General features: G+C 35.4%; 1 protein-coding gene across 1 annotated transcript; it reads right to left on the bottom strand.

The window, feature by feature from the left end:
• Positions 1-6456: 6456 nt before the first annotated feature.
• Positions 6457-7283, bottom strand: LOC110585779 (translationally-controlled tumor protein-like). Its single transcript, XM_044913638.1, has one exon. The coding sequence runs from the start codon at positions 7179-7181 to the stop codon at positions 6663-6665; it is 519 nt and encodes a 172-aa protein (XP_044769573.1). The 5' UTR covers positions 7182-7283; the 3' UTR covers positions 6457-6662.
• Between the last annotated feature and the right edge of the window lie 17560 nt (positions 7284-24843).

Genomic DNA, 24843 nt, shown 5'->3' with positions numbered 1-24843 from the left:
TGAAGTAAAGAGCACATTGCATTTTTGAAATGTCAGAGTTCAGCTTTTGTTCCATTCTCTTGGAATTATTGAAAATTGCAGTATATCTTTCCCACCAATGAGCTGAAACCTAACCCAGCAGACCTGCCCACCACGCCTGGACACAGAAAAGTGAATTGGACAATATTAGAGAGAGGAAGAGGAAGATTCCCTAACACGTACTCTGTGACTTTTAATTTTTTTAATGGTTGAATGAAGTTGCAATATTCATTTATACTTCATATACACTCTCAGTAGCACTATAGTGCTTCCCTGGAGCGTAGGCAATTTATTACAGATTATTCCCAATTCTTCCCTCCCATCCATTATTACATTGCTGTCATTTATTTCCCTTATCCCTGAGCTATCATCACCTGATACGTTATTGCTGTTATTATTATTATTATTAATATTTTAAGATTATTTATTTATTTATTTGACAGACAGAGAGAGGTAGAGAAAGAGGGAATAAAAGCAGGGGGAGTGGGAGAGAGAGAAGCGGGCTTCCTGCTGAGCAGAGAGCCCAGTGCAGGGCTTGATCCCAAGACCCTGGGATCTTGACCTGAGCTGAAGGCAGATGCTTAACTATTGAGCCACCCAGGCGCCCTGTATTGCTGTTATATTTTAAACAAACTACTGCTTTCAGTTAGCTCAATTAGGAATAAGAAAAAAGAAAATATTTTATTATATCTTCATTTATTACTTTTCTAAAGCTCCTTTTTTTTTTTAAATGTAGATCTAACCTGTAACATTTTCTGACCTATAAAATTTCTCTTCTCTCAGAAGACTTTCTTTTAACATTTCTTGCAAATCAAGTCTACTGGTGATAAATGTCTTTAATATTTGTTTGTATGATAAAGTATTTTTTTTTTTTTTACTTCTGAAGGATAATTTTGCTGGATATATAATTCTAGTTTGTTTGTTTTTAATCTTTCAGAGATTTAAATATCTCATCCCAGTCTCCTCTTGCTTACATGGTGTCTGAAGAAAGGTCTGATATGACTATTATTTTTGTTTCTCTATGGGGGAGGTGCCTCCTCCCCACCCACTTCCCAAAGCTGGCTTCTTTTCAAGGTTTTTCTTTATCTTTGATTTTCTGAAGTTTAAATATAATATGCATAGTGTAATTTTTAAAAATATATTTATCCAGCACATAATTCTTAGAGTATCCTGGAGATGTGGTTTTCTGTCATTAATTTTGGAAAACACTCAGCCATTTGTATTTAATATTTCTTATGTTTTTTTCTCTCTTTCTCTTCCTCTGGTATGTCCTTTGCATGTATGGTACACCATTTGTAAGTGTCCCACAGTTCTTGGATATTCCAGTTTTGTTTTGTTTTTATTTTTTTCCTATTCATTTTTCTCTTTGCTTTTATACTTGGGAAGTTTCTATTAACCTCTTCAAGATCACTTATTCTTTCCTTTGCCATACCAGGTCTACTGATAAGCACATCAAAGCATTCCTCATTCCTATCATATTGTTTTTAATTTCTAGGATTTCTTTTTGATTTTTTTTAGAGTTTCCATCACTCTGCTTACATTACACATCTGTTCTTGCATGCTGTCTACTTTTTCCAGGAGAGTCCTTAGAGTTTTATCATAATTAACAAAGAATTCCAAGTTTGATAATTCCAAATTTTCAGCCATATTTGAATCTGGACCTAATAATGCTCGCATTATCTCTTCAGACTGTTTTTTACCTTTTAGTGAGACTTGAAATTCCTTGTTTAGAGTCATACATGGTGTAGTAGGTAAAAGGAAATGGGGAAAATAGTCCTTTAGTGTGACATTTTTATGTTTCTCTGGCTAGAAATTAGGCTGTGTTTATTGTCTGCTGTAGCTGTAATATCAGAAGCTAGCATTTCTTCTAGTGTTCTTGCTTTTTTCTCTTCTATTGTTTTTGGGTTTCCTTAAAGACCATTTGTTAAACAGGGTCAGAAGATTGCAGTTATTCAGCTATAATTTTCTATTATCATATAGGAGCCCTGTTGATGTAGGTGGTTAGGTGTAGGTTAGGTGGTTAGATGATTACATCTTAGTCTTTTAGTTAGGTATGTTCTTGGGCTGTGGTCTTCACAAATGTTTCTCAGTCCCCTGCTGCCCGTAGGTGAGCCAGGAAGGCTAAAGGAGGTTGGCGTTGGGTACTTCCCTTCCCCTGGGCAATTTAGACTTTGGTGAAATCTAAAGTGTGTTAGTCTTTGGTACCATGTTTTCTTTTCTTAAGGGCAGGACTTATTAATCAGAACATGGAACTCTGGGGATATTAAAAAATGGTTATGTTTTTTCACCATATCCCTGCCAGAAGCAGAATGGGATTTTTTTTTTCTCCCATCTTCACAGTGAGAGCCTTGTGGAGCTCTTTGGGGTAAAATTTATAAAAATGTGGAGTCCCCCAAAACAGCCCCTCAATTTTTAACTCTCATGCTAGTCCACACTGATCCTCCAGTCAGTGTAGTTATAGCTGAAGTGTTCCTACTGCTACTGGGCTCCAGCTGCAGGAATCTGTTCCTGGGCGCCTACTGCTGGTTAGCTGTGATGCTCTATATCCTCCTGTCTCTTCTGTTTGGGTGGCAGCATCATGCCCTCTGACCACAGTTCTTTAGGGCATTCGAGAAGAGTTGCTGATTTTTGGTTTGTTCAGGTTTTTTCTTGTTGTGAAGATGAGCATGATGACTTTCAAGTTTTTTATATGACCGATTGGAAACTGCAAGTCCTCCCTCTAACTTTGGAAAATCAGTGGGTCATAACAATAGCTTATTCTAATCACTGAGAGGCAGTTTGACCCTATGGCATAAACTCTGACTTAAAATAAGTTCTACTTCTGGCACTTAACTGTTACTCACTTATTTCTCCATCTGAATGTTTATATTACCTATCTCAAAGAGTTGTATAAAGATGACACTCTATAAGGAATACATATATATTCCTTATATATATAAGGAATTATATATATAATTATATATATATATATATATATATATATACATACACATTACTTGGTATATAGTATTTGTTCAAACAAAGGTTAGTGTCTTCCTTGATTTTCCATGAAGAATGACTTGAAGGTTATTCACAGCTGGGAGGCAGATGAGAAGACAAATGCTGGGTTTTTTTTCTTCACTCAATTCTCATTTGTTTCTTTTCTCAGGCACTGCTCCTGTAGTTCCGTTGTAGAATAACTGTATACTCCACAGCATGCATGGATCTGAAAACTTTCAAAGATTCTTCTTCCTGAAATTCATATTCTTATTTCCCAAGTTCATGTTTTGAGTTCATTATGTGAGAGTAAATGTCTCTGTATTCTGCTACTTTGCCCACATCCTCTCCTCACGGAGTTGTTGCGATTCTTCCTTAATCAGTATAAGAAGTAAGTGAACTCTCTATCGCCAGCTGACAGTGTTAGGCTGGAGTTGTTCTGGGGGACACTTGCAAAAAAATTCTTCAAGTGTTAATGACCGTGCTGTGACAGGCTTCAGCAGCTGTTAGAAGGGACTTAGAATCTCAAGATGAATGTAACTGCAGAAGAACTCCATGTCATTAGGGGTTGAGTGATAATTACAATCATTATCACAACATGGAATGATTTTTAGGTAATGTGAAAATTGTCTCTGAAAGCAATATGCTTTGTGAATCAGTTCCTATATAAACTTAAGTATAAAATGAGCATATGCAGGTGAAATAATCTATTAGCTGAAGAGCTTTAAGCCACAAAATATGAAATTAAAGCAATATAATATTAAAGCAGAAACAAAACAACTCTTCTGTGAAAATGGAGACAGTTTTGTCGAGAATCATCTGTGACTACAAAGGCATGATTTTTTTTAAGTTTATTTATTAATTTTTTTTAGTAGTTTCTACAAACCCAACATGGGGCTTAAACTCACGATCCCGAGATCAAGAGTCATATCTTCTTCTGACTGAGCCAGCCGGGTACCTGGGGCATGATAATTTTAATAGAAAGATGGAAATACTGTGGTCTTGTAACCATTTTTTTAATGGTGGCTTGCAATTTCTCTGTGTTGGGGGGAATTTTTGAAGATAGTATAACGAGTGAAGCAAAATACTCCATTTTTTTTTTTTTTGTATTACTGTAGCACGACTCAATAAAGTATCTTCTTTCCAGTTCATACTACTTTCCTAATCTCTTCGTTATCACATTTTTCTTTTATTATCATGGTTTTATTCTGTCTTATTCCACTTCCTTCTTTGAAAGTACATTTCAAAAGAATGGAAATCCTTAACGAACTTTTACTGACTCTTTTTCTTCAAGTGGGGGTGCCATTTGTCTTTGGTGTTGGCATTAGATGAAATAATATGTTACAATATCCAGACTATGGAGCCCCACTAGTGCTGATCTGTACAAAAATACAAGATTTCAAATAGATGCACTTACGTGAGCTGGTGTGAATGGATTTTAAACTTGGTCCTTTGTTACCTGTTTGCTTTAGAAATGGTGTTCCATCTACCTAATCATCTCAAAATATTTTTTCTTTGTTTATTTCCACTTAGGGGATGCTCTTAGGTTTTTGATACAAAAAAGGTGTATTGCAAATAGGTATCTCATTAAAAAGAGACTAATGTTTGATTAAACTTTCATAGAAACTATTTTCTTACATAAAATTGGAAGACTCTAACATATATTTAGGACATGAGAAAAGTAGAAATCCTCAATCATAAAAATAATACTGTAGAGAATCTATTAGAAAAGACCAGTTCACTTCATTTAGGTCTAAATAGTCAAGTTCACTTCTCAAGCAGCAGAATATGCCCCATGACACTATTTGTCATCTGGTGTCCCACCAATAGGTTAAATAAAGTGTTCCAGAGATTAATTTTCTACTTTTGTAATACCTTACCTCTTAAGTAATTAATGTATTTTATTTCATTAAAAGGCACTACCTACATAGTATACATAAATATGATCAAATATCAGTGCTAATCAGGAAACCAGTAGTATGATATATCTCAAAAGGTTATGAGTAAAAACATTATTTCTATATGGTTTTGGAAAAGGGTTTTGAATTTGCACTTGATGTGTGTTTGTCTAAAATCCTGACCTGTCACCTCATTTTAAATTAAATTGTTATGATGAATAGGTGGGGATAAGTAGACAAGGTTTGCTTAGGACTATTTCTTGTTCTTAATTTCCTTTAAGTATATAGGCAGACTTACCCAGAAAAAAGTGAAAATGAAACTAAAAAATGAAAAGAAAGAAGAAACATAAGGCTGAATGTCCCCCACCCATCTAAAATTGCAGCATTATCTTCATACATTTCATGGGCTGGTGAGGATGAGAGATAGCTAATAAGGATTTGGGTTTCTAAGGTCCCTTGCTGGACAGAAAGCTCAAGAGAGTGGAAAACACAAAGGTAAATAAGAGTCAGAAAAAAATCAAAGGGCAACATCATGGGAAAAAGTCTAAAAATAGTATTTATTATATATTATCAAAAAATGACTTTGCATTTGTATTTTTAAGAGGGAGACATTTGCAGATTCAATATACTTGTTTAAATGCCTACTGTGCAAAAGTACTGTGCCAGGTGTTAACCATAATCTTTATATCTTTCACATTTCATTTCAATTACTTTCATACGTCTCATGCAAAACATAACAATGTAAACTTGAGAAGACTTCTTGTGTTCTTTTAGGCTATTAAAGTAAATTATATTAGCAATTGTCAAATCAACTTCCACCCTCCTGCTGAAGAGAGAATCATCCTGTTGTATGATATCTGTCCTCATAGCAGAGGGGTTCTCACCTTTTTTTTTCCCTTCATAAACAAAGAGAAAGGGAATAGTTTGTTACTTATCAGGGTTTCTATCTACCTTTTTCTTTTTTTCTCTGCGTAGATAAGCAATGAAAATCTGCTCATGAACCGAGGAAAAAACAACTTTCCAAGCATCTTTTAATATGCCTCTGTAATTCTCTCCCAATTTTCTTCCTGGTGGCTTAATTTAGAATTTTTAAAAAATTTTAGTAAAATTTTTAATAAAAACTATTTTTAAGGAAATTTGTAACAATGATGCATCACTACCAGTTTCATTATTACTCTTTGCAAACCACAGACACATGGGGCACGTGTTCATTAGATAATATCTAATGTAAGTCCAGATTTGAAAACTGTGAAAGACAGAGTCCTTTCCTAGATGCTAAGGACTTACGAGTTTCATGCATAACAGTCTTGACTGGCATAACATGTGCAAAAATTTTACATTTGGGGGCTACTAAGTACTAATGAGCTAGTACAAATGTGTATGTTAGGAAATAGTATGTTCTTATGTTAAAGTTTAAACAGATCTATAATTTTAAATTCTGTTTATGGATTAGCAAACTGATTTGTCATGTAATTTTTATTGTTTTCTCTAGGAAATTAATTTAAAAAAAGTCTCCCACCACAAAGTTTGACGGTCTGCTCAACTGAGTTTTTTTTTTTTTTAATTTAAATGCATTTTATTTTTAGACAACCTACATGACATGTTTTTTTCTTAAAAACAATGCCTCCACTCCAAATAAATCCAGGTCAAAACAAATGAAGAGCTCAAGATGCCATTAGTCCCATCTGTCTAAGTCCTGGTGTCATGTGGATGAAGAGGAGCAGCCCCTTACGGCAACAGGTGACACATCCAAAGTCATGGCCGAATTCGTTAACATTTCTCCATTTCTAAACCATCCTTAAAGAAAATCGTATATGGGGTCACCTCATCCTCACGGTAGTCCAGCAGAGCAACCATGCCATCTGGATTCATGTTTTCACCAATAAAGAACTGGTAGTTTTTGAAATTAGCAAGGATGTGCTTGATTTGTTCTGCAGCCCCTGTCATAAAAGGCTTTACTCTTTCTGGCCTCTGTTCTTCAAGTTTGCCTTTGATTGATTTCATGTAATCTTTGATGTACTTCTTGTAGGCTTCTTTTGTGAAGCTGGTTTCCTGCAAGTGATGGTTCATGACAATATCAACACCAGTGATTACTGTGCTTTCGGTACCTTCGCCCTCCGAGCCTTCAGGGGAGGCATTTCCACCAATGAGCAAGTCATCAATGTTACCCTCTGTCCTACTGACCATCTTCCCCTCCAGCTCCCGGCGCAGCCCGTCCGCGATCTCCCGGATCTTGTAGATGTCGGAGAACATCTCATCATGGCTGATGAGGTCCCGGTAGATGATCATGACGACGGCGGCACTACCGTAGCAGGAGCCGGGAACTCTGAGCGAGCGCGGTGCAGCCAGAATGGCACTCGGTGGGAGGGGGGAGCAGGCAGAAGAAAAAGCTGCTCAACTGAGTTCTTAAAAGTGGAAATGAATTAGAACTGTAATATCATTAGCAGCAGAAGGGTCCAAAACAGTAATTTTGAAATTGCTCTTGTCATATGGGAGAATTGCAAGACAAGTCATAAACTAACAATTCTGTCTTTATTTAAATTAATTGGAATTATCAATGGTGGATATCCTGGTATTTGCTTTAAACCAACACAAGCATGTCCTGGATTATGAATCAGGAGAGTTCGATTCTATCATGAGTTAGCTCTGTGACTTGGTGTGGTTTACGTAAGTTACCTTGCAACCCAGTTTCCTCATCCCTTGTGTCAAACACTGTCGGTGCTCCACCCAGATCCCTTTGGATCCTTTTATTGTTTCTCTATGCTCCTTCCCCAACATCTGTGTTCTTTCACTTCTAATTACCTGCACTTCTGCTACTCTATAAGACAGGGCATATTTTGCTAGAAAATGTGGGGCCGAAAGTGTGTGGGAATGTACGTGGCTCTGCAGCAGCCCTTAGCCAAAGACTGCCTTGTGCGGAAGTGTGAGGGCACAGTCCCTTCCTTCCTGGATGGAAATAAACTCTGAGATGTTATTTACATTCAGAGCTCCTCTTCATGATTAGTCTGAGGCTAGGACTTTGCTTGAAATCACACCCATTTGTGACTTCTTCATTTTCTTGTTTCTCCTATTTCCTTACCCATCTGAGGGTGCTTCCTTAATATATCACTTGCTGCACATCCTCATCTGAGTTTCTTCAGAACACAATCCATGACACCTATAAAATCAGATGCTAGACTGAAGCCCTCTTCCCCTCTAATAGTCTATGATTGAAATTATAGTTTAAATATATGAATATATATATGTATTTAATGACAGACCATATCAGTATGCTGTACTCATTTCTAGTGAACAAAGAGCAGTAAAAGCAACATCTCTTAATTCGATTTCTATGTTATAGAGAAGAAGCTGCAATTACACTTGTATCTACCATGATATTCATAAAAATTAAAAGGGCATGTTCTTTCGGTAGGGTGTCTGTTGACATAAAATTCTTATTTGGATTCTTTTGAGATTAGAGAAGAGAGAAATTATGTATGTAATAACCCAGGGTTGACACTAAATTACCTGAGGTTGAGGGTAAAGAGATTTTCTTTGTAGTTTTCACATGCTGGTTCTCAGGAAAAAAGAAAATAATGACGAACCTTTGTCAGTAGCTTTTTAGGTTTTGTGTTGTGTTGTTTTTGTTTCTTTAAGGAAGAGAAAGAACCGCAAGCAATTTGTGATCAGAGAAAAGTCTCAATTGACAAGAATGCAGAGACACAGTAGGTGTGTGTACTCATAGTTATCATCCAAATGAAATGTGGAAACATAAAAGTTGGACTCTAGTTGGGCTTCATGAATGAGGGCAAATTCTCAGAAATAAGCAATGCTATTTAGCAATCTAAGGTATGTGTGCTCATGGTTCTATAATCCTGATGTTGAGAAATGGAAGAAGAAAAGTATATTGATAATTTAGAGACCACACATTTAAATAATATGTTAGGTGTAGAGCATTCTCATTATCTTTTTCAGCATCCTTTTTTTTTGGGGGGGGGTTAGCTGAGACTTCTGGATCATGCAATGTTTATTATGAGTTGTGTAATTATGACATAGATAGCTTCTATTTATTTCATTATAACTGACAGACACTTTATTAAGCCCTTTATTTATATGTATTATCTAATTCATTCTTGCAACAACCCTGTGATGTAGGTATTATTAGCTACCTTTTGATTTAAAAAGTTAAATTCATTTATTAAGCAGTTTTTCCTTATGTTTAGCAACAAACTATATAGCATTGCACTAGTTTTTGGTAATCAGTAGTAAAAAGTGAAAGATTTATGCGATCTGAAGAGAAACCAGAGTAGTAAAGAATGTACACATGGTCTTTATTTTCGTGTGACTTACAGTTTAGGGAATAGAATTGTCCACATAAAAAACAGTGAATTTGAATTTAAACAGATCTTTCATAGGCTAAAGCTCATAATCTTTACATTCTATAGTTTTTGACAAAAGAGTAGTTGAAGTTCTACAAAAGACTACTAATATCTTTTTACCTAATGAACCCATAATAGATAAAATTATCCATTTATGGGTTTAAGGTGTCTCATTTTCCTTTTGGATCAGAATGTGATTAAAACATTAGATAAGAATGCCAGTTGGAGATTAATGCACCATGTTCATTTTGCAACTTAAAAATTGTGTGCAAAGTCTAGGTATTTACCTGGGGTATCACAAATAGGAAGAAAGACAACTAGAACACAGTTCATTCCCAGTCCAGTGCTTCTTAAGGCAGGTTGCTGCTCACATGGATTGAATGATTAGTTTGCTTTCTTTTACGAAATAATGAGATCCAGGTATCTCTCTCTGCCCACCACCCACCCCACACACCTTTTTTTTTTTTTTTTTCCAAGATAGAAACTCTGGGCAATTTTTGGTTCTCAGTTCCAACAGATCTTTATTTCTTGGATTTTCTTGATGTAAATATTTTCCCTTCAAACACTGTTTTTTTAAAATGTAGAGCTCATGTTATTTTATTTGTATTATAAATGATCCTACTATTATGTTCCTTTCTTTGTAACTCACTTAGGTAGAGTGATTCCTGCAACACAGCATGATATGTTAGAGTGAGCCCCAAACTCTAGAGAAGAACACACTGGACTTTCAATCTTGGTTCTGTCCTTTATATATCTGTGTGATAAATCTTTAGAAAATTATTTAATCCCTTAGAGGCTTTTTTTTTTGCATTAGAAAATGAAGATAACATCTACATAACCAGTTATTGTGAAGAATTGAAATGAGGTAATGAATGTAAAGATTATAATAAAAGTAGGGAACAAGTTAATTTCTTCAATGGTAGAGTACGTGGTATATAGTAAACACTTCATGATTAGTAGTAATTATTTATATGTGAAATTAGGAAAAATAATGGTGTGTGGTTCCCCATGTTATGAAAGTCAGGTATGCGAAATAACTATAGTCTGATTAGGGAGGTTAGAAAGTTTGAGTGTTTATGGTTTGCCATTACCTACCAGACTTCAATAGCATTGATAATACCTCATGCATATTTTTAATAATTTGAGTCTTTTACAAAACATTATATTGAATTCAATATAGTATCAGCTTTTAACTTCCTCAAGTACTTTAATTGATTATTTGCATCCTTAACTGCTAAAAATATTCCTTATAACTGCAAATTTTTAAGAAATTGTTACACATTATTTGAGTATAAGTGAAGAATGGGATACAGAAGGCAAAGGCTGGGGCTGATTTTTCTAAACAGGTAAAAAAGTAGACATATATTTGGTTTTATATGTACTTTTAACTGAAGTGGGATAAATCTACCTTTTTTTCTGGCTTGTTTCTATCATTCTGCATAAATTATGATAATTATAATTATGCACCTATATTATCATTTTATTTATTTTTTAAATTTATTTTTTTAAAAGATTTTATTTATTTATTTGTCAGAGAGACAGAGAGAGAGCACAAGCAGAGGGGAGCGGCAGGCAGAGGGAGAAGCAGGCTCCCCGCTGAGCAAGTAGCCCAATGCGGGACTCGATCCCAGGACCTTCCAGATCGTGACCTGAGCCGAAGGCAGATGCTCAACCAACTGAGCCACCCAGGCACCCCTATATTATTATTTTAAATGACTTTTCTTATTCATTGTATGGCTATTGCAAAATTGACACGAACTTGTTTTCAAATTGGCCTCACCCAAAAGTTAATCTGTTATTTTCATGTACAGAGAAAAAAAAGTACCCATTTTCTCACACATTAATATAGTATTAGCAATCTTCTAAAAATTTGGCAACATAAGTTATGGAAAATCTATCTTCTTGTCAGTTTAATTGCAGAGAGATTGATGACTCTGAGGTTTATTGCTCATTTGTAGTTCTTCTTTTATGAATTGCCTATCCATGTTTTATATTAATTTTCTTATATCATTTGGGAAATTATTTTATTGTTTTGTAAAGCTATTTGTGTCATTTCTAATATTGTTCTTTTATGCAATTTGATTTTTAATTATGTTCTATTATCTCAAATATGACTTTTAAATTAGTCACATAATGTATGGTTTCTGCCATTGGACTAATGCATTAAAAATATTATATAAACAGTCACTTACCTTTCATCCTAGCAATTATGAATTACTTCTACATAAAAACCTTTATTTTTTTGGTAGATTTCTATATTAGCTTTTATTTTTAAAAAATTATTTAAATTCAATTTAGTTAACATATAGTGTATTATTAGTTTCAGGGTAGAATTTAGTGATTTTTCAGTTGCATTTAACACCCAGTGCTCATTACATCAAGTGCCCCATCCCCCCACCCACCTCCCCTCCAGCAACCCTCAGTTCTTTCCTATAGTTTAGAGTCTCTTACAGTTTGCCTCCCTCTCTATTTTCATCTTATTTTATTTATTTCCTTCTCTTCCACTATGTTCACCTGTTTTTTTTTTCTTAAATTCCACATATGAGTGAAATCGTATGGTATTTGCCTTTGTCTGACTGACTTATTTCTCTTAGCATATTATCATCTAGTTCCATCCATGTCGCTGCAAATGGCAAGATTTCATTCTTCTGATGGCTGAGTAATATTCCATTGAATATATATACCACTTCTTTATCTGTTCATCTGTTGATGGACATCTGGGCTCTTTCCATAATTTGGCTCTTCTATTGTGGATATCACTGCTATAAATATTGGGGTGCATGTGCCTCTTCCAATCAATATTTTTGTATCCTTTGGATAAATACCTACTAGTGCAATTGCTGGATCTAGGGTAGCTCTATTTTTAACTTTTTGAGGAACCTCTATACTGTTTTCCAGAGTGGCTACACCAGTTTGCATTCCCACCAACAGTGTAAGAGCGTTTCCCTTTCTCCACATCCTCGTCAACATCCGTTATTTCCTGAGTTGTTAATTTTAGCCGTTCTGAAGGTGTGAGGTGGTATCTCACTGTGGTTTTGATTTGTATTTCCCTGCTGCTGAGTGATGTTGAGCATTTTTTCATGTGTCTGTTGGCCATTTGGATGTCTTCTTTGGAGAGATGTCTGTTCATGTCTTCTGCCCATTTCTTGACTGGATTATTTGTTTTTTGGGTGTTGAATTTGATAAGTTGTTTATAGATTTTGGATACTAGTCCTTTATCTGATATATCATTTGTGAATATCTTCTCCCATTCCATAGGTTGCCTTTTGGTTTTGTTGATAATTTCCTTTGCTGTGCAAAAGCTTTTTACTTTGATGAAGTCCCAATAGTTCACTTTTGCTTTTGTTTCCCTTGCCTTTGGAGATGTGTCTAGCGAGAAGTTGCTGCGGCCAAGGTAAAAGAGGTTGCTGCCTGTGTTCTCCCCTAGGATTTTGATGGATTCCTGCCTCACATTTAGGTCTTTCATCCATTTTGAGTCTCTTTCTGTGTATGGTGTAAGAAAGTAGTTCAGTCTCATTCTTCTGCGTGTGGCTCTCCAACTTTCCCAACACCATTTGTTGAAGAGACTGTCTTTTTTTTCCTTTGGATATTCTTTCCTGCTTTATCGAAGATTAGTTGACCACCCATTTCTGGGTTCTCTATTCTGTTCCATTGATCCATGTGTCTGTTTTTGTGTCAGTACCATGCTGTCTTGATGATTACAGCTTTGTAATACATCTTGAAGTCTGGAACTGTGATGCCTTCAGCTTTGGTTTTCTTTTTCAACATTCCTTTAGCTATTTGAAGTCTTTTCTGGTTCCATACAAATTTTAGGGTTGTTTGTTCCAGCTCTGTGAAAAAAGTTGATGATATTTTGATAGGGATTGCATTGAATGTGTAGATTGCTTTGGGTTTCACAGACATTTTAACAGTATTTGCTCTTCCAATTCATGAGCATGGAATGTTTTTCCAATTCTTTGTGTCTTCCTCAATTTCTTTCATAAGTGTTCTATAGTTTTCAGAGTACAAATCCTTCATCTCTTTGGTTAGGTTTATTCCTAGATATCTTATGGTTTTTGGTGCAATTGTAAATGGGATTGATTCTTTGATTTCTCTTTTTTCTGCCTCGTTGTTAGTGTATAGAAATACAACTGACTTCTGTGCATTGATTTTATATCCTGTGACTTTGCTGAATTCCTTATCACTTCTAGTAATTTTTTGGTGGACTCTTTTGGGTTTTCTACATAGAGAATCATGTCATCTGTGAAGCATGAGAGTTTGACTTCTTTGTTGATTTGGATGCCTTTTATTTCTTTTATTTCTGTTCAGGTTTTCTATTTCTTCCTGGTTCAGTTTTAGTAGTTTATATGTTTGTAGGAATGCATCCATTTCTTCCAGATTGCCTAATTTGTTGGAATATAATCGCTCATAATATTCTCTTATAATTGTTTTTATTTCTGCAGTGTTGGTTGTGATCTCTCCACTTTTATTCATGATTTTATTTATTTGGGTCCTTTCTCTTTTCTTTTTGATAAGTCTGGCTAGGGGTTTATTGATCTTATTATTTTTTTCAAAGAACCAACTCCTAGTTTTGTTGATCTATTCCACTGTTTCTTTTTTTTTTCTGTATCATTGATTTCTGCTCTAATCTTTATTATTTCTCTTCTCCTGCTTTATTTAGGCTTTATTTGCTGTTCTTTTTCCAGCTGCTTTAGGTGTAAGGTTAGGTTGTGTATTTGAGAATTTTCTTGCTTCCCGAGGAAGTCCTATATTGCTATATACTTACCTCTTAGGATCACCTTTGCTGCATCCCAAAGGTTTTGAACTGTTGTGTTTTCATTTTCATTTTCTTCCATGTACTTTTCAAATTCTTCTTTAGTTACCTGGTTGACCCATCATTCTTTAGTAGGATGTTTTTTAACCTCCATACAGTTGTGGTCCTTCCAAATTTTTTCTTTGGTTGACTTCAAGTTTCATAGTGTTGTAGTCTGAAAATATGCATGATATAATCTCAATCTTGATTGTGACCCAGTATGTGATCTATTCTGGAGAATGTTCCATGTGCACTCAAAAAGAATGTGTGTCCTGCTGCTTTAGGATAAAATGCTCTGAATATATCCATAAGTCCATCTGTTCCAGTGTGTCATTTGAAGCCCTTGTTTCCTTTTTGATCTGTCCATTGCTCTGAGTGGGGTATTAAAGTGCCCTACTATTGTATTATTATCAATGAGTTTCTTCAATTTTTTTTTATTAACTGGTTTATATATTTGGCTGCTCCAAAATTGGGGGCATAAATATTTACAATTGTTAGATCTTTTTGTTGGGTAGACCCCTTAATTATGATATAGTGCCCTTCTTCATCTTTTATTACACTCTTTGGTTTAAAACCTAGTTTGTCTGTTATAAGAATGGCTATTCCAACTTTCTTTTGATGTCCATTAATATGATAAATGTTCTCCACCTGCTCACTTTCAATCTGGAGGTGTCTTTGGGTCTAAAATGGGTCTCTTGTAAGCAGCATATCCATGGGTCTTGTTTTTTTATCCATTACGATACCCTGTGTCTTTTGATTGGAACATTTAGTCCATTTACATTCAGAGTAACTATTGAAAGATATGAATTTAGTACCATTGTATTACCTGTAAAATCACTATCCTGTAGATTGTCTCTGTTCCTTTCTGGTCTTTGTTACTTTTGGACTATCTCTCCACTCATAGGAACCCCCTTTAATATTTCTTGCAGTGCTGGTTTAGTGTTCACAAATTCCTTTAGTTTTTGTTCATCCTGGAAACTCTTTAACTCTCCTTCTATTCTGAATGACAACCTTGCTGGATAAAGTATTCTTGGCCGCATATTTTTTCCATTTAGCACGTCGATTATATGATACAGTCCCTTCTGGCCTGCCAGGTTTCTGTGGACAGGTCTGCTGTCAGCCTTCTGGGTCTACCCTTGTAGGTTAAATTGTCCCTACCTGTTTTTAAGATTTTCTCTTTATCTTTGTAATTTGCAAGCTTCACTATAAAATGTTGAGGTGTTGACCTATTTTTGTTGATTTTGAGGGGGATTCTCTGTGCCTCCTGGGCTTGAATGCCTGTTTCCTTACCCAGATCAGGGAAGTTCTCAGCTATAATTTTTTCAAATAAACCTTCTGCCCCTCTTTCATGCTCATCATTTCTGGGACTCCTATAATACGGATTTTATTTGACTTTATGGAATCACTGAGTTCTCTAAGTTTTCCTTTGTGATCTAATATTTTTTCTCTCTTTTTTTTTCTTTTTAGGTTTTATTTATTTGTTAGAGAGAGAGAGAGAGAGTACAGGCAGAAGTAGAAGCAGGCTCCCCGTTGAGCAAGGAGCCTGAAGCATGACTTGATCCCAGGACCCTGGGATCATGACCTGAGCTGAAGGCAGACACTTAAGTGACTGAGCCACCCAGGCATCCCTTTTCCTTCTTCTTTTCAGCTTCCTTATTTTCCATCATTTTATCTTCTATATCATTGATTCACTCTTCTGATTCATTCATCCTTGTTTTTATGGTCTCCACTTGGGACTGCATCTCAGTAATAGCATTTTTAATTTTGGCCTGACTAGATTTTAATTCTTTTATCTCTACAGTAAGGGATTCTGTAGTGTCTTCTATGCTTTTTTTCAAGCCCAGCTAGTATCTTTGTAATCATTTTTTAAACTTCTAGTTCATACATCTTACTTATATCCATATTGATTAAATCCCTGGCAGTGAGTACTACCTCCTGTTCTTCTGGGGTGAATTTCTCTGTCCTGTCATTTTGTCCAGAAAGGTAAAGAAGAAAGAAAGAGGAAAAAAAAAAAAAAGAAGACAAAAACAACAATAACAACAGAAAAAAAACAAAACAAATAAAAAAACCTAGATACTGGGTGTGTTCTGGTCTGCTTGTTAAAAGACACTAGATCCTAAAAGAAAGAAAGGAAGAAGGAAAGAAAGAAATATAGACACATATATATAATAAAATACAATGAAAGGAAATAAAAAAAGATAACAAATATATATATATACATAAAGTATATAAAAAATAAAACTTAAAAAAGAATAAAAAGAGAATTGAGAAAATAATACTAAGAGACTAAATAAAAATACCTAGAATGCTATATACTTTTTTTCTCCAAGAGCTGAAGCTTTGTAGCCTCTATAATCAGTACACTTGGTGAAATCGAGTTTTTTGTGCTGGTCTTCTGGGGGAGGGGCCTGTTTTGCTGATTATCAGGTGGACTTGCCCTAGTGGAAATCGGCCTCCAGTGTGCAGAGACAAAGCTCGGTATAGCAGCTCTGGGCTCCATTATGTGGCAGTGTTTTGCTCCCTAAAGTGAGCACTGATGGACAGAATGAATATGGCTGTGCCCACTCTCTAGCCCCAGAGCTGAAAATTCATACTCCCCACTGTTGAGTGAGCCCTCACATAAAAGCAGTCAATCACTCTTGTTTGCCCAGTTTCCCTCAGAACTCTGTGTTCACCCAGCCTGTGATGGAGCATTTTTATCTCAGGCATAAGAATGAGTTTTCAAAACTCCAAATTTTATGGACTCCTGTGGCATGGACCTGCACTGTTCCTCCCGGAAGAGGGAGTGGGGTCTTGCCATGCTTCTGCCTTTTGCTGGATCCCTCCCAGGAAAGCGGATGAACAGCCAGCCAGCGGTTCACAGTTTATGGCAACACAGAGCAGAAAGCCGGCACCTAGGCTCCCTGTTCTCAGCCAGCTCCCCGGCTCCTATGCCTGGGAACTCTGCCTCACTCAGGCACCCCCAATCTTGCAATGCTGGGGATCCTGAGACCATACTGTCACACATGGGTTTCTGCCTTGCTTCACCAGGTGAGCACCTTTAAGCCAGGCACTTTCCTCACTATAGTAGACTTCTAAAAGTTCTGATTTTGTGCTCTGTTGCTTATAATACTTTGCAGTAGCCTCCTTAAGCAGCCTCCCTCCCCTCTGTAGTATCCCGAACTATATTACACCAGATTCCTCTCTGTACCTTCTACCTTCCAAATGATGTTCACTTTTCTACTTGCAGACCGCATTTGTTTTCTAAGATCTCCAATTGATTTCTCAGGTGTTCAGAATGATTTGATAACTATCTAGTTGTTTTCGAGGGATGAAAGAAACCTAGGGTCCCCCTATTCCTACACCATCTTAGCTCCTCCCCTAAAAACCCTTATTTTATCTGGAATTTATTTTGGTGAGATAGCTAAAGTATTTTTTCAAAATGGATTTCCAATCATTATATCATTTAGTAAATAATCCATTATTTTCCCCAACTATGTAAAAATGTACACAAAACTAGTTATGTGAATTTGGATATCAAGTGTTACTCTTACTGTTGTAATTTTATATCTTTATGATTATTTGTTTTCAAATATTTTCTATAAGTTTGTGAATTAAGGGATGCCTGCGTGGCTTAGTCAGTTAAGCGTCTGCCTTTGGCTCAGGTCATGATCCCAGGGTCCTTGAATCAAGTCCAGCATCGGGCTCCTTGCTCAGTGAGGAGCCTGCTTCTCCCTCTGCCTGCTGCTCCCCCTGCTTGTGGTCTCTCTCTCTGACAAATAAATTAATAAAATCTTTAAAAAAATTTATGAATTTATTTTCTTCACATGAACCCTAAAATTATTTTATCCATTTGAAAATAAAATCCCATGGGGAATTTTATTGAAATTTATTTAAAGACTAATTTAAGTAAGAATATATAATGTAACTTCATTCTTATTAGACGTTTATTAGTATCTCATGATAATCTTCTATTCAAGAGAACACAGATTAGAATCCTTGCTTATAGGAGAATAATTTCAAAAATGTGATTATTGTTGTGATTCAAACTATGTTTTGAAGTTCCCTAAGGATCCCTTGGGGGTACTTGGAAGAATGTCACTGACACAGAGAAGACAAGAAATTAGAGAGGGTGTATGTATGTGTACATTTATATCCACAGATCTTCAACATGATTAGTTCTGCTTTAATTGTTGTGCTTCCACACTATATTTTATTTGAAGAAAGGTCCATAGAATGCGTAGGTGGCTTAGTCGATTAAGCGTCTGCCTTTGGCTCAGGTCATGATCTGGGGGGTCCTGGGATTGAGCCCCACATTGGGCTCTCTGCTTAGTGGGGAGTCTGCTTCTCCCTCTCCCTTTGCCCCTCCCTCTGCTCATGCTCTCTCTCTCTCAAATAAATAAATAAAATCTTAAAAACAAAAAAGAAAGGTCCATATGATTGATGAATAGAATTATAGACTAAAGAGAAGTCTCTAGGTATGTACTTCAGAACTTATACTTTGTCCCATTTTGTCCTTTGTATTTTTTTAAAGGCAATGTCTTATTAAATAAATAAGTCAAGAGACATTTATACTACTGTCTGGCAAAACGAAGTGGAAGGGATAATAAATATATCGAGGGCCAAATCAAGATCTCTCTCCCTGAAAACATGACAAACAAACCTCAAGGATCAAATTTAAGAAAGGAAAATTTAAGGTGAATTGATAGATGTTCACACTTGGTTCTGAAGTTCTAATGGCAGAGGTTTGGGATGGGGCAGATGCAGTTTAGCAGGAGCACATCTAAAAAAAGTGGTAAGAGATTTAGCCATTGGCATGTTTCATATGAATTATCAGAAGACAGTAGTCATCAAAAAGAAAATTGTGATCTTGGATTCTATTGTTATCCTTATATTAAGTAGAATATTTGGCAGTAGCCAGATACATCTGTAGAAACACTTTTCATTCTTTATACAGTAGTTGAATTGAGATATAAACAAATTGAGTTTGTTTCAGAGAACAGAAATTAGATAATCAAGAGAGTTAAGGGAGACTCTAAACCTTATTATGTAAGAACAGTTGAGGGAAATAAGGAATATTTCCTTTGGAGTAGGAAAGATTCAGAGAGAACGAGACAGCTGCTTAGAAATATCTTAAGTATTGCCATGAGGCTATATGGCCCCAAGAATGCAAACTAGGGCAAATTTTTGTATACTACAGGGACATGAATTTCAGCACAAAATAAGGAAGAGCTAATAGCTAGAGCTATTTGAACATCAAACAAACTCTCTTGAGAAGTAATATGTAGCATATCACTGGAAATGTTCAAATATAGGCAGGGGGCAGTTACTTCAAGTGGTATATTGTAGGGGAGATACAAACATAAAAGGGTAGCTAAATGAGATGATGGTTAATGCCCCATTCCAATCCACAGATTCTGTACTTCTATTGGGGGTTTCATTTGACTGTAAACTCAATATGGATTAAAATGAAAGATTTTTATTAAATCAAAAAAAAATAAAATGAAAGATTTTTTTTTTTTACCGTTTAAACTAAAAAAAACCAAAAAACAACAACAAAAAGTTTTAAGGGAGGAGGGGAAAGAGATGTTATAATTTCACTGTGTTTTAAAGTCAGATCACAATGGTGAAGTGAAATGTGTAAGGTTCATTAAGAGCAAAAGGGAGGGAATAGTTAAGGGAGAATGAATAAATATTAAGGATATCTTGCCTATATGAACAAGTTCTCATGTACAGTGTATCTAGGTTAACTTTTTTGATGACTATCAATGTTTCAGGAAAGCAGATTAAACTCAATGTAGTCATAAATGAACCAATGATATATTTTATAATAGATTGCCTCACAAAGAAGCACATTCAATGTTTATATAGCCATAATTATTAAAATCAGAATAAACAGACTGTAATGCTTGCTTCTCTTTTACCTAACTGTGTGATGTGGAATATGTCCCTTGCCCTCTCTTGGCCTCAATTTCTTCACATGTAGTGGGAAGTAATTTGCAGTAAGTGACAGCTAATTTTCCTCCCACTTCTGAAATGCTAAAACTCCACACACAGGTGCAAGTCTGTTTTTTGTAACGCATTCCCTTAAGACTTACGTCCATCTTTCCTTTATTATAGCCAGCTCCAATGATGCATATAATCTTGTTTCAAAACCTTACTGTGATTGCCTGCTCAGAAGTCCAGTGAATTTTATATCATCTTGTTTTGGGGACCTTTAAACCCGTTTAGTCAGTCTAGCAGAACTGTTTTGAAACTTGAAAGTGACTGTTGCTCATTTGTAGTATCCTTGGGGAACCTTATATGAAAGACATTCAGGTAAGGTAAAATATTTTTAAAACATGGCTCAAGTGCAATTAATGAATGTTGAAACACCCACACAAAACCCCTTTGGAAATTGAAATAAAATTCAGAGTTTTGAAAGGATATGATCTTTGGATATGATGTTTCAATAGTATCTTTTATCACAGTTGGAGAGAGAGAGAATGAAGGGGACCAAGCTAACTTTAACCATACTCTGAGTTGAGAATGATACTGCAAGTTATCTATTTCATGAGCTACTATAGTTGGCAACTTCTTGATATAACTGACAGAGTTAGACATAGTACATACTCAACAAATGTTTGTTGATTGTATATTGATTTTGTTCTGAAGAACAACTTAAAAATTTCATTCTTCATTTCCATTCTTTGGCCAAACTCCAGCATGGAAAGTACATTGACGTCAGACACAATAGGTAGCAGTAAGGTTTCCTTGCTGTATAGTTCATGGATGTGACAAATAAAGCCTTGAGTAACTAATTCCATTTCTCTGGGCTTTATTTTCATTGTCTATGAAATTAGGAACTGGAGTTTTCATGAATCAAAAGTGACTTTCTACATCTGACCTGCTATTACACTCCATTGATGGGATTATTATGCTTTGAGGTTCAGTCCAGAAGAACACATATGTTTTATCATCTGCTATTTGTTACTCAACCCTGCTGTTCTGAGAAGCTCACAGGCACATTTATGTTTTAGAAAGTGAGTAGTGTAATTGTGGAGACAGAAACACCAGCTTTGAGAATTGCATAGCTGTTCTCATTTCAGAATCAAGAATGTGAATTTTACCTTTTTCTGTATTTTTTCTTTGGTCAAAACAAAGGGATGAGAATTTGAAAAGTTTTGAAAATGCTCAATTTAGATCCCCAAGTGTCACTTTTTTTTTTTCCTGAGAAAAGCAATACATTATTTGGTGAAATTAATACTAGGAGTAATACTTCTCAATTCTTTGTGGAAAAATATAAACTTGAAGAACATTTTTTGTAATCTTTTAGAAGAAATAAAAAGACTACAAAAGCCCAAAGTAGACAAAAAGCAGCACCAATAAAATGTAAAAGTGATGCAGGTGTTACTTGAAATGTTAAGTGTTAATAATCTTACACAGTTTCTATGAGAAAGTTGGCAATGCCGAAGTCATGCCCCTGACTGGAATTTTGAAGTCTCACATTTCTGTTCCTTGTAGTGCACAAAGATAATCAGAATTGATGTGCAGGGGAAAAAAGAAATCATAAAAGAATTAATTATGCTATAAAAGTATAATTTAGAAGGGTAAGAATATTTTATAGAATTTTTTAGTTGGATTAATACCATGGAAAGACCTTAGCTCTGTGTCCACTCTGAGCTTCAGATTTCTCATCTGTGAAGTGGGTATAACAGCTCACATGACATCACATTGTTGTGGCATTTAAAATAAATGCTAATAAATTATACAAACCTTCTGTAATATTTCGATATCTAAAGGAAAAATAATTATTTTACAAAAAGTGTCCTTTTAAATAACAAATGCACAATGTATGTATGTGTTATTGTTATGGACACCATCCTTATGTTTTACTGGTTTAGGATATGTGGCAGAATATAAACCTATGCTGAAATTATCAACTTTTTAAACATCTAATGAAGAGATATGGAAAGTTCAAATCTTTAATCAGTCTAAAAGGGTAGCAGCACATAAACTATAGGAATCAAGAGGAGGAACAGTTTGATAGGGAATGAAGGGGGGTTGATTCATACGTCTGTGCTTGCATTTGTATAAGACCAAGGCAATTCCACTGATTATTTCTGCAGAGCCAGGCAGGTGTCCAAATACAGAACGGTGGCTCAAATAATTTTTTGCTAAATAAACTTGAAAGGAAGGAACTTATTGAAACTTTAAAAGTAGCTTACACACTGATATTTATAAATTCTTTTAAAACTTTTCTCAGGTAAAATAAAGCCCAATTGAGGTATCATATTCCTTTCTGGTTTGTTACTTGATACAAGTGGTGTGAAATGATAGTAACACTTGGAACTACAATTCTAAGAATGTTGTTCAAATTAATTTGTGGAGACCCTTTGAGAGAAGGAGTTGAAAACATACTGTTATCTCTCTATAGCAATAGAAAGTTGATAGCCTCCTTTTATAACCCTTTCCAACTCAACTTCCCTCTATTTCAAATTCTATTTTATTATAGAGAATCATGTATAGACACTAAAGAGAATTAATTATCCCCCAACCCTTTCCTCTTGTGTATTCTGTTTCTCTCTTGAAGGCCCTTCTATTCAATGAATCATTCAGTCTTATTACCTGGAATTATACTTGATTCTTTACTCTTCCCCGCATATAGTAAAGTGCCAAATATTTCAGATTCTACCTCTGAAATATTTCTTATAGAATTACCTCTCCATCATCATTACTATTCTCTTCTAATACAGGCTTTAATCATCATTCACCTTGACTATGGCAACAGTCTCTGTCATAGCTCCGTGTCCTGTCTGAAATTAATACGCTATTCTACAATTAAAGTGATCTTTCTTAGAATGCAATTATTACCTAATCACTTCCATACTTAAAACATTTAATTGTGTATAAAATATCTTCAGAATAAAATAGGCATTTAAAAAAAATCACATAAGGCAGTTTCTTCCTCCTGCCTCGTCTCTTAATCTTCTTTGCTTTAAGCATTATCCTTCATCAATATTAAATATATTGTAGTTTCCAGCATATATCATGCAGTTTCATAACTCCCTTAATCAGGACATATAATTCTAAAAATCAAAATTGATTGTACAAGTGAATGAGGTTTTATCATGGGTCAAATAAGTCCTGTGAAAAATAACTGGACAAAGTATTTCTGATTGTCTCCTTTTCTTAGTCCACACATCTCTTATTCCAAAGCATTTGTATTCTTCTGCTTTAGATAATAATTCTGGAGTTCAGGTGATTGCAACGGATAAAAAAATAAAGACATAGAGAATTCAAGTCTTAAAATCTTTGTAACATTAAGAACTGGGATTTCTAAAACCCTAAAACCTACATCAGTTAGAGTGGTTGGTTGGGTAAAGAAGTAACTTGTAAAAGTACAGGAAGAAATTATAAAGCTGAAGGAGAAGCATGGCATATTGCAGAGTAGTTAAACGTGTGAACCTTGGAGATAGAAAGCCTTAGGTTGTATCTTTGCTTTGCCATTTACTAGGCATGTTACCCGAGCAGTTATTTGACTACTCCGTGCTTCAGTTTCCTTAAATATAAACTAAGAAAAGTAATAGTACCTGCTTTATACAATTATACTGAGGATTTAGTGTGTGTATGTATGTGTGTTTGTTTGTGTGTATAATACCATTTATAAATTTGGCACATAGTAAGTACTCAGTAAGTATTATTATTTAAGGAAAAAGATGCAGTAAAATATGTTTTTTTGTGTGTTTCTATAAATGGGAACAACAGTGATTCCACAGAAAATTTACTTCTGATTACCCATATAAGAAAATACGGAGTTTCCAATATTCAGAACAAATGCCTCTTACCGCAATTGAGAAATAATGATTTGCTATCTCTCATATTTAGGGTTTTTTTTTTCCTTTTGTATCTGCATTATGTTTATTTCTAAAAGGAATAGAGTTGTGTGTTATGATGTAGTAAAGATTGAATAACATGAAAAAACTTGCCACATGGTAAAAAAGATGCAAAACACAGTCTATACTTGTCTGTGCATTTTTGTACATTATTTAGCAGTAAGACTGATAATTCAAATATGCAGGTTGTCTTGGGCCCAAACCAAAATATGTGAATGAAAGTAGAAGAAAGATACATGGCATGTTTTTCTTAGAATACATTTTTGATTGGAATAAGATCCCTGTAATATGTGTGTGTGTGTGTTCTTTTCCTTCCTCTTTTTCTTCTGAGTGCTCAGAGGCTTATGTATACAGTCTATGTCTCTTCAAAGCCAAGAGGGTGTGCTACCATCTCAGATTAGCATTACACATTTGTTAATTTTTGTGGAGTTGTTTGGGTGCCATAGAACTGAAAGTCCCCATGACATCTACCATACCCAGGATTACCAGAGAAATCTCCACAGTCTACACCTTTGGCATGGATTTGTTGTGCATAAAGAGCTTTAGAAGAGTAGTGTGGCTGGAAAATGGTGCTAGATTTGATGTTAGGATTCTTTTTAGCCTTATTTCTAAGAACAGGCATTTCCAATGTTTTAGTAGAAGAATAATTACTTGTAAAGGTGGAATAATCAGGATGTGTTTATAACTGACAGAATTATCCTCCCACTGCACAGTCTGCTCCATAATCCACACCATTGTTCTTGTCAGAAATACACACACAGGGGCGCCTGGGTGGCTCAGATGGTTGAGCGTCTGCCTTCCGCTCGGGTGGTGATCCCCGGGGGTTCCGGGATTGATCCCCGTGTCGGGCTCCCTGCTTGGCGGGGAGCCTGCTTCTCCCTCACCCTCTACTGTTCCCCCAGCTTGTGCTCTCTTGCTCTCTCTGTCAAATAAATAAATAAAATCTT

The sequence above is a fragment of the Neomonachus schauinslandi genome, chromosome 3 (assembly GCF_002201575.2).
Source record: "Neomonachus schauinslandi chromosome 3, ASM220157v2, whole genome shotgun sequence".
Lineage (NCBI taxonomy): Eukaryota > Metazoa > Chordata > Mammalia > Carnivora > Phocidae > Neomonachus > Neomonachus schauinslandi.
The sequence above is the reverse complement of the archived record's forward strand: the minus strand, read 5'-3'. Positions and strand labels throughout refer to the sequence as shown.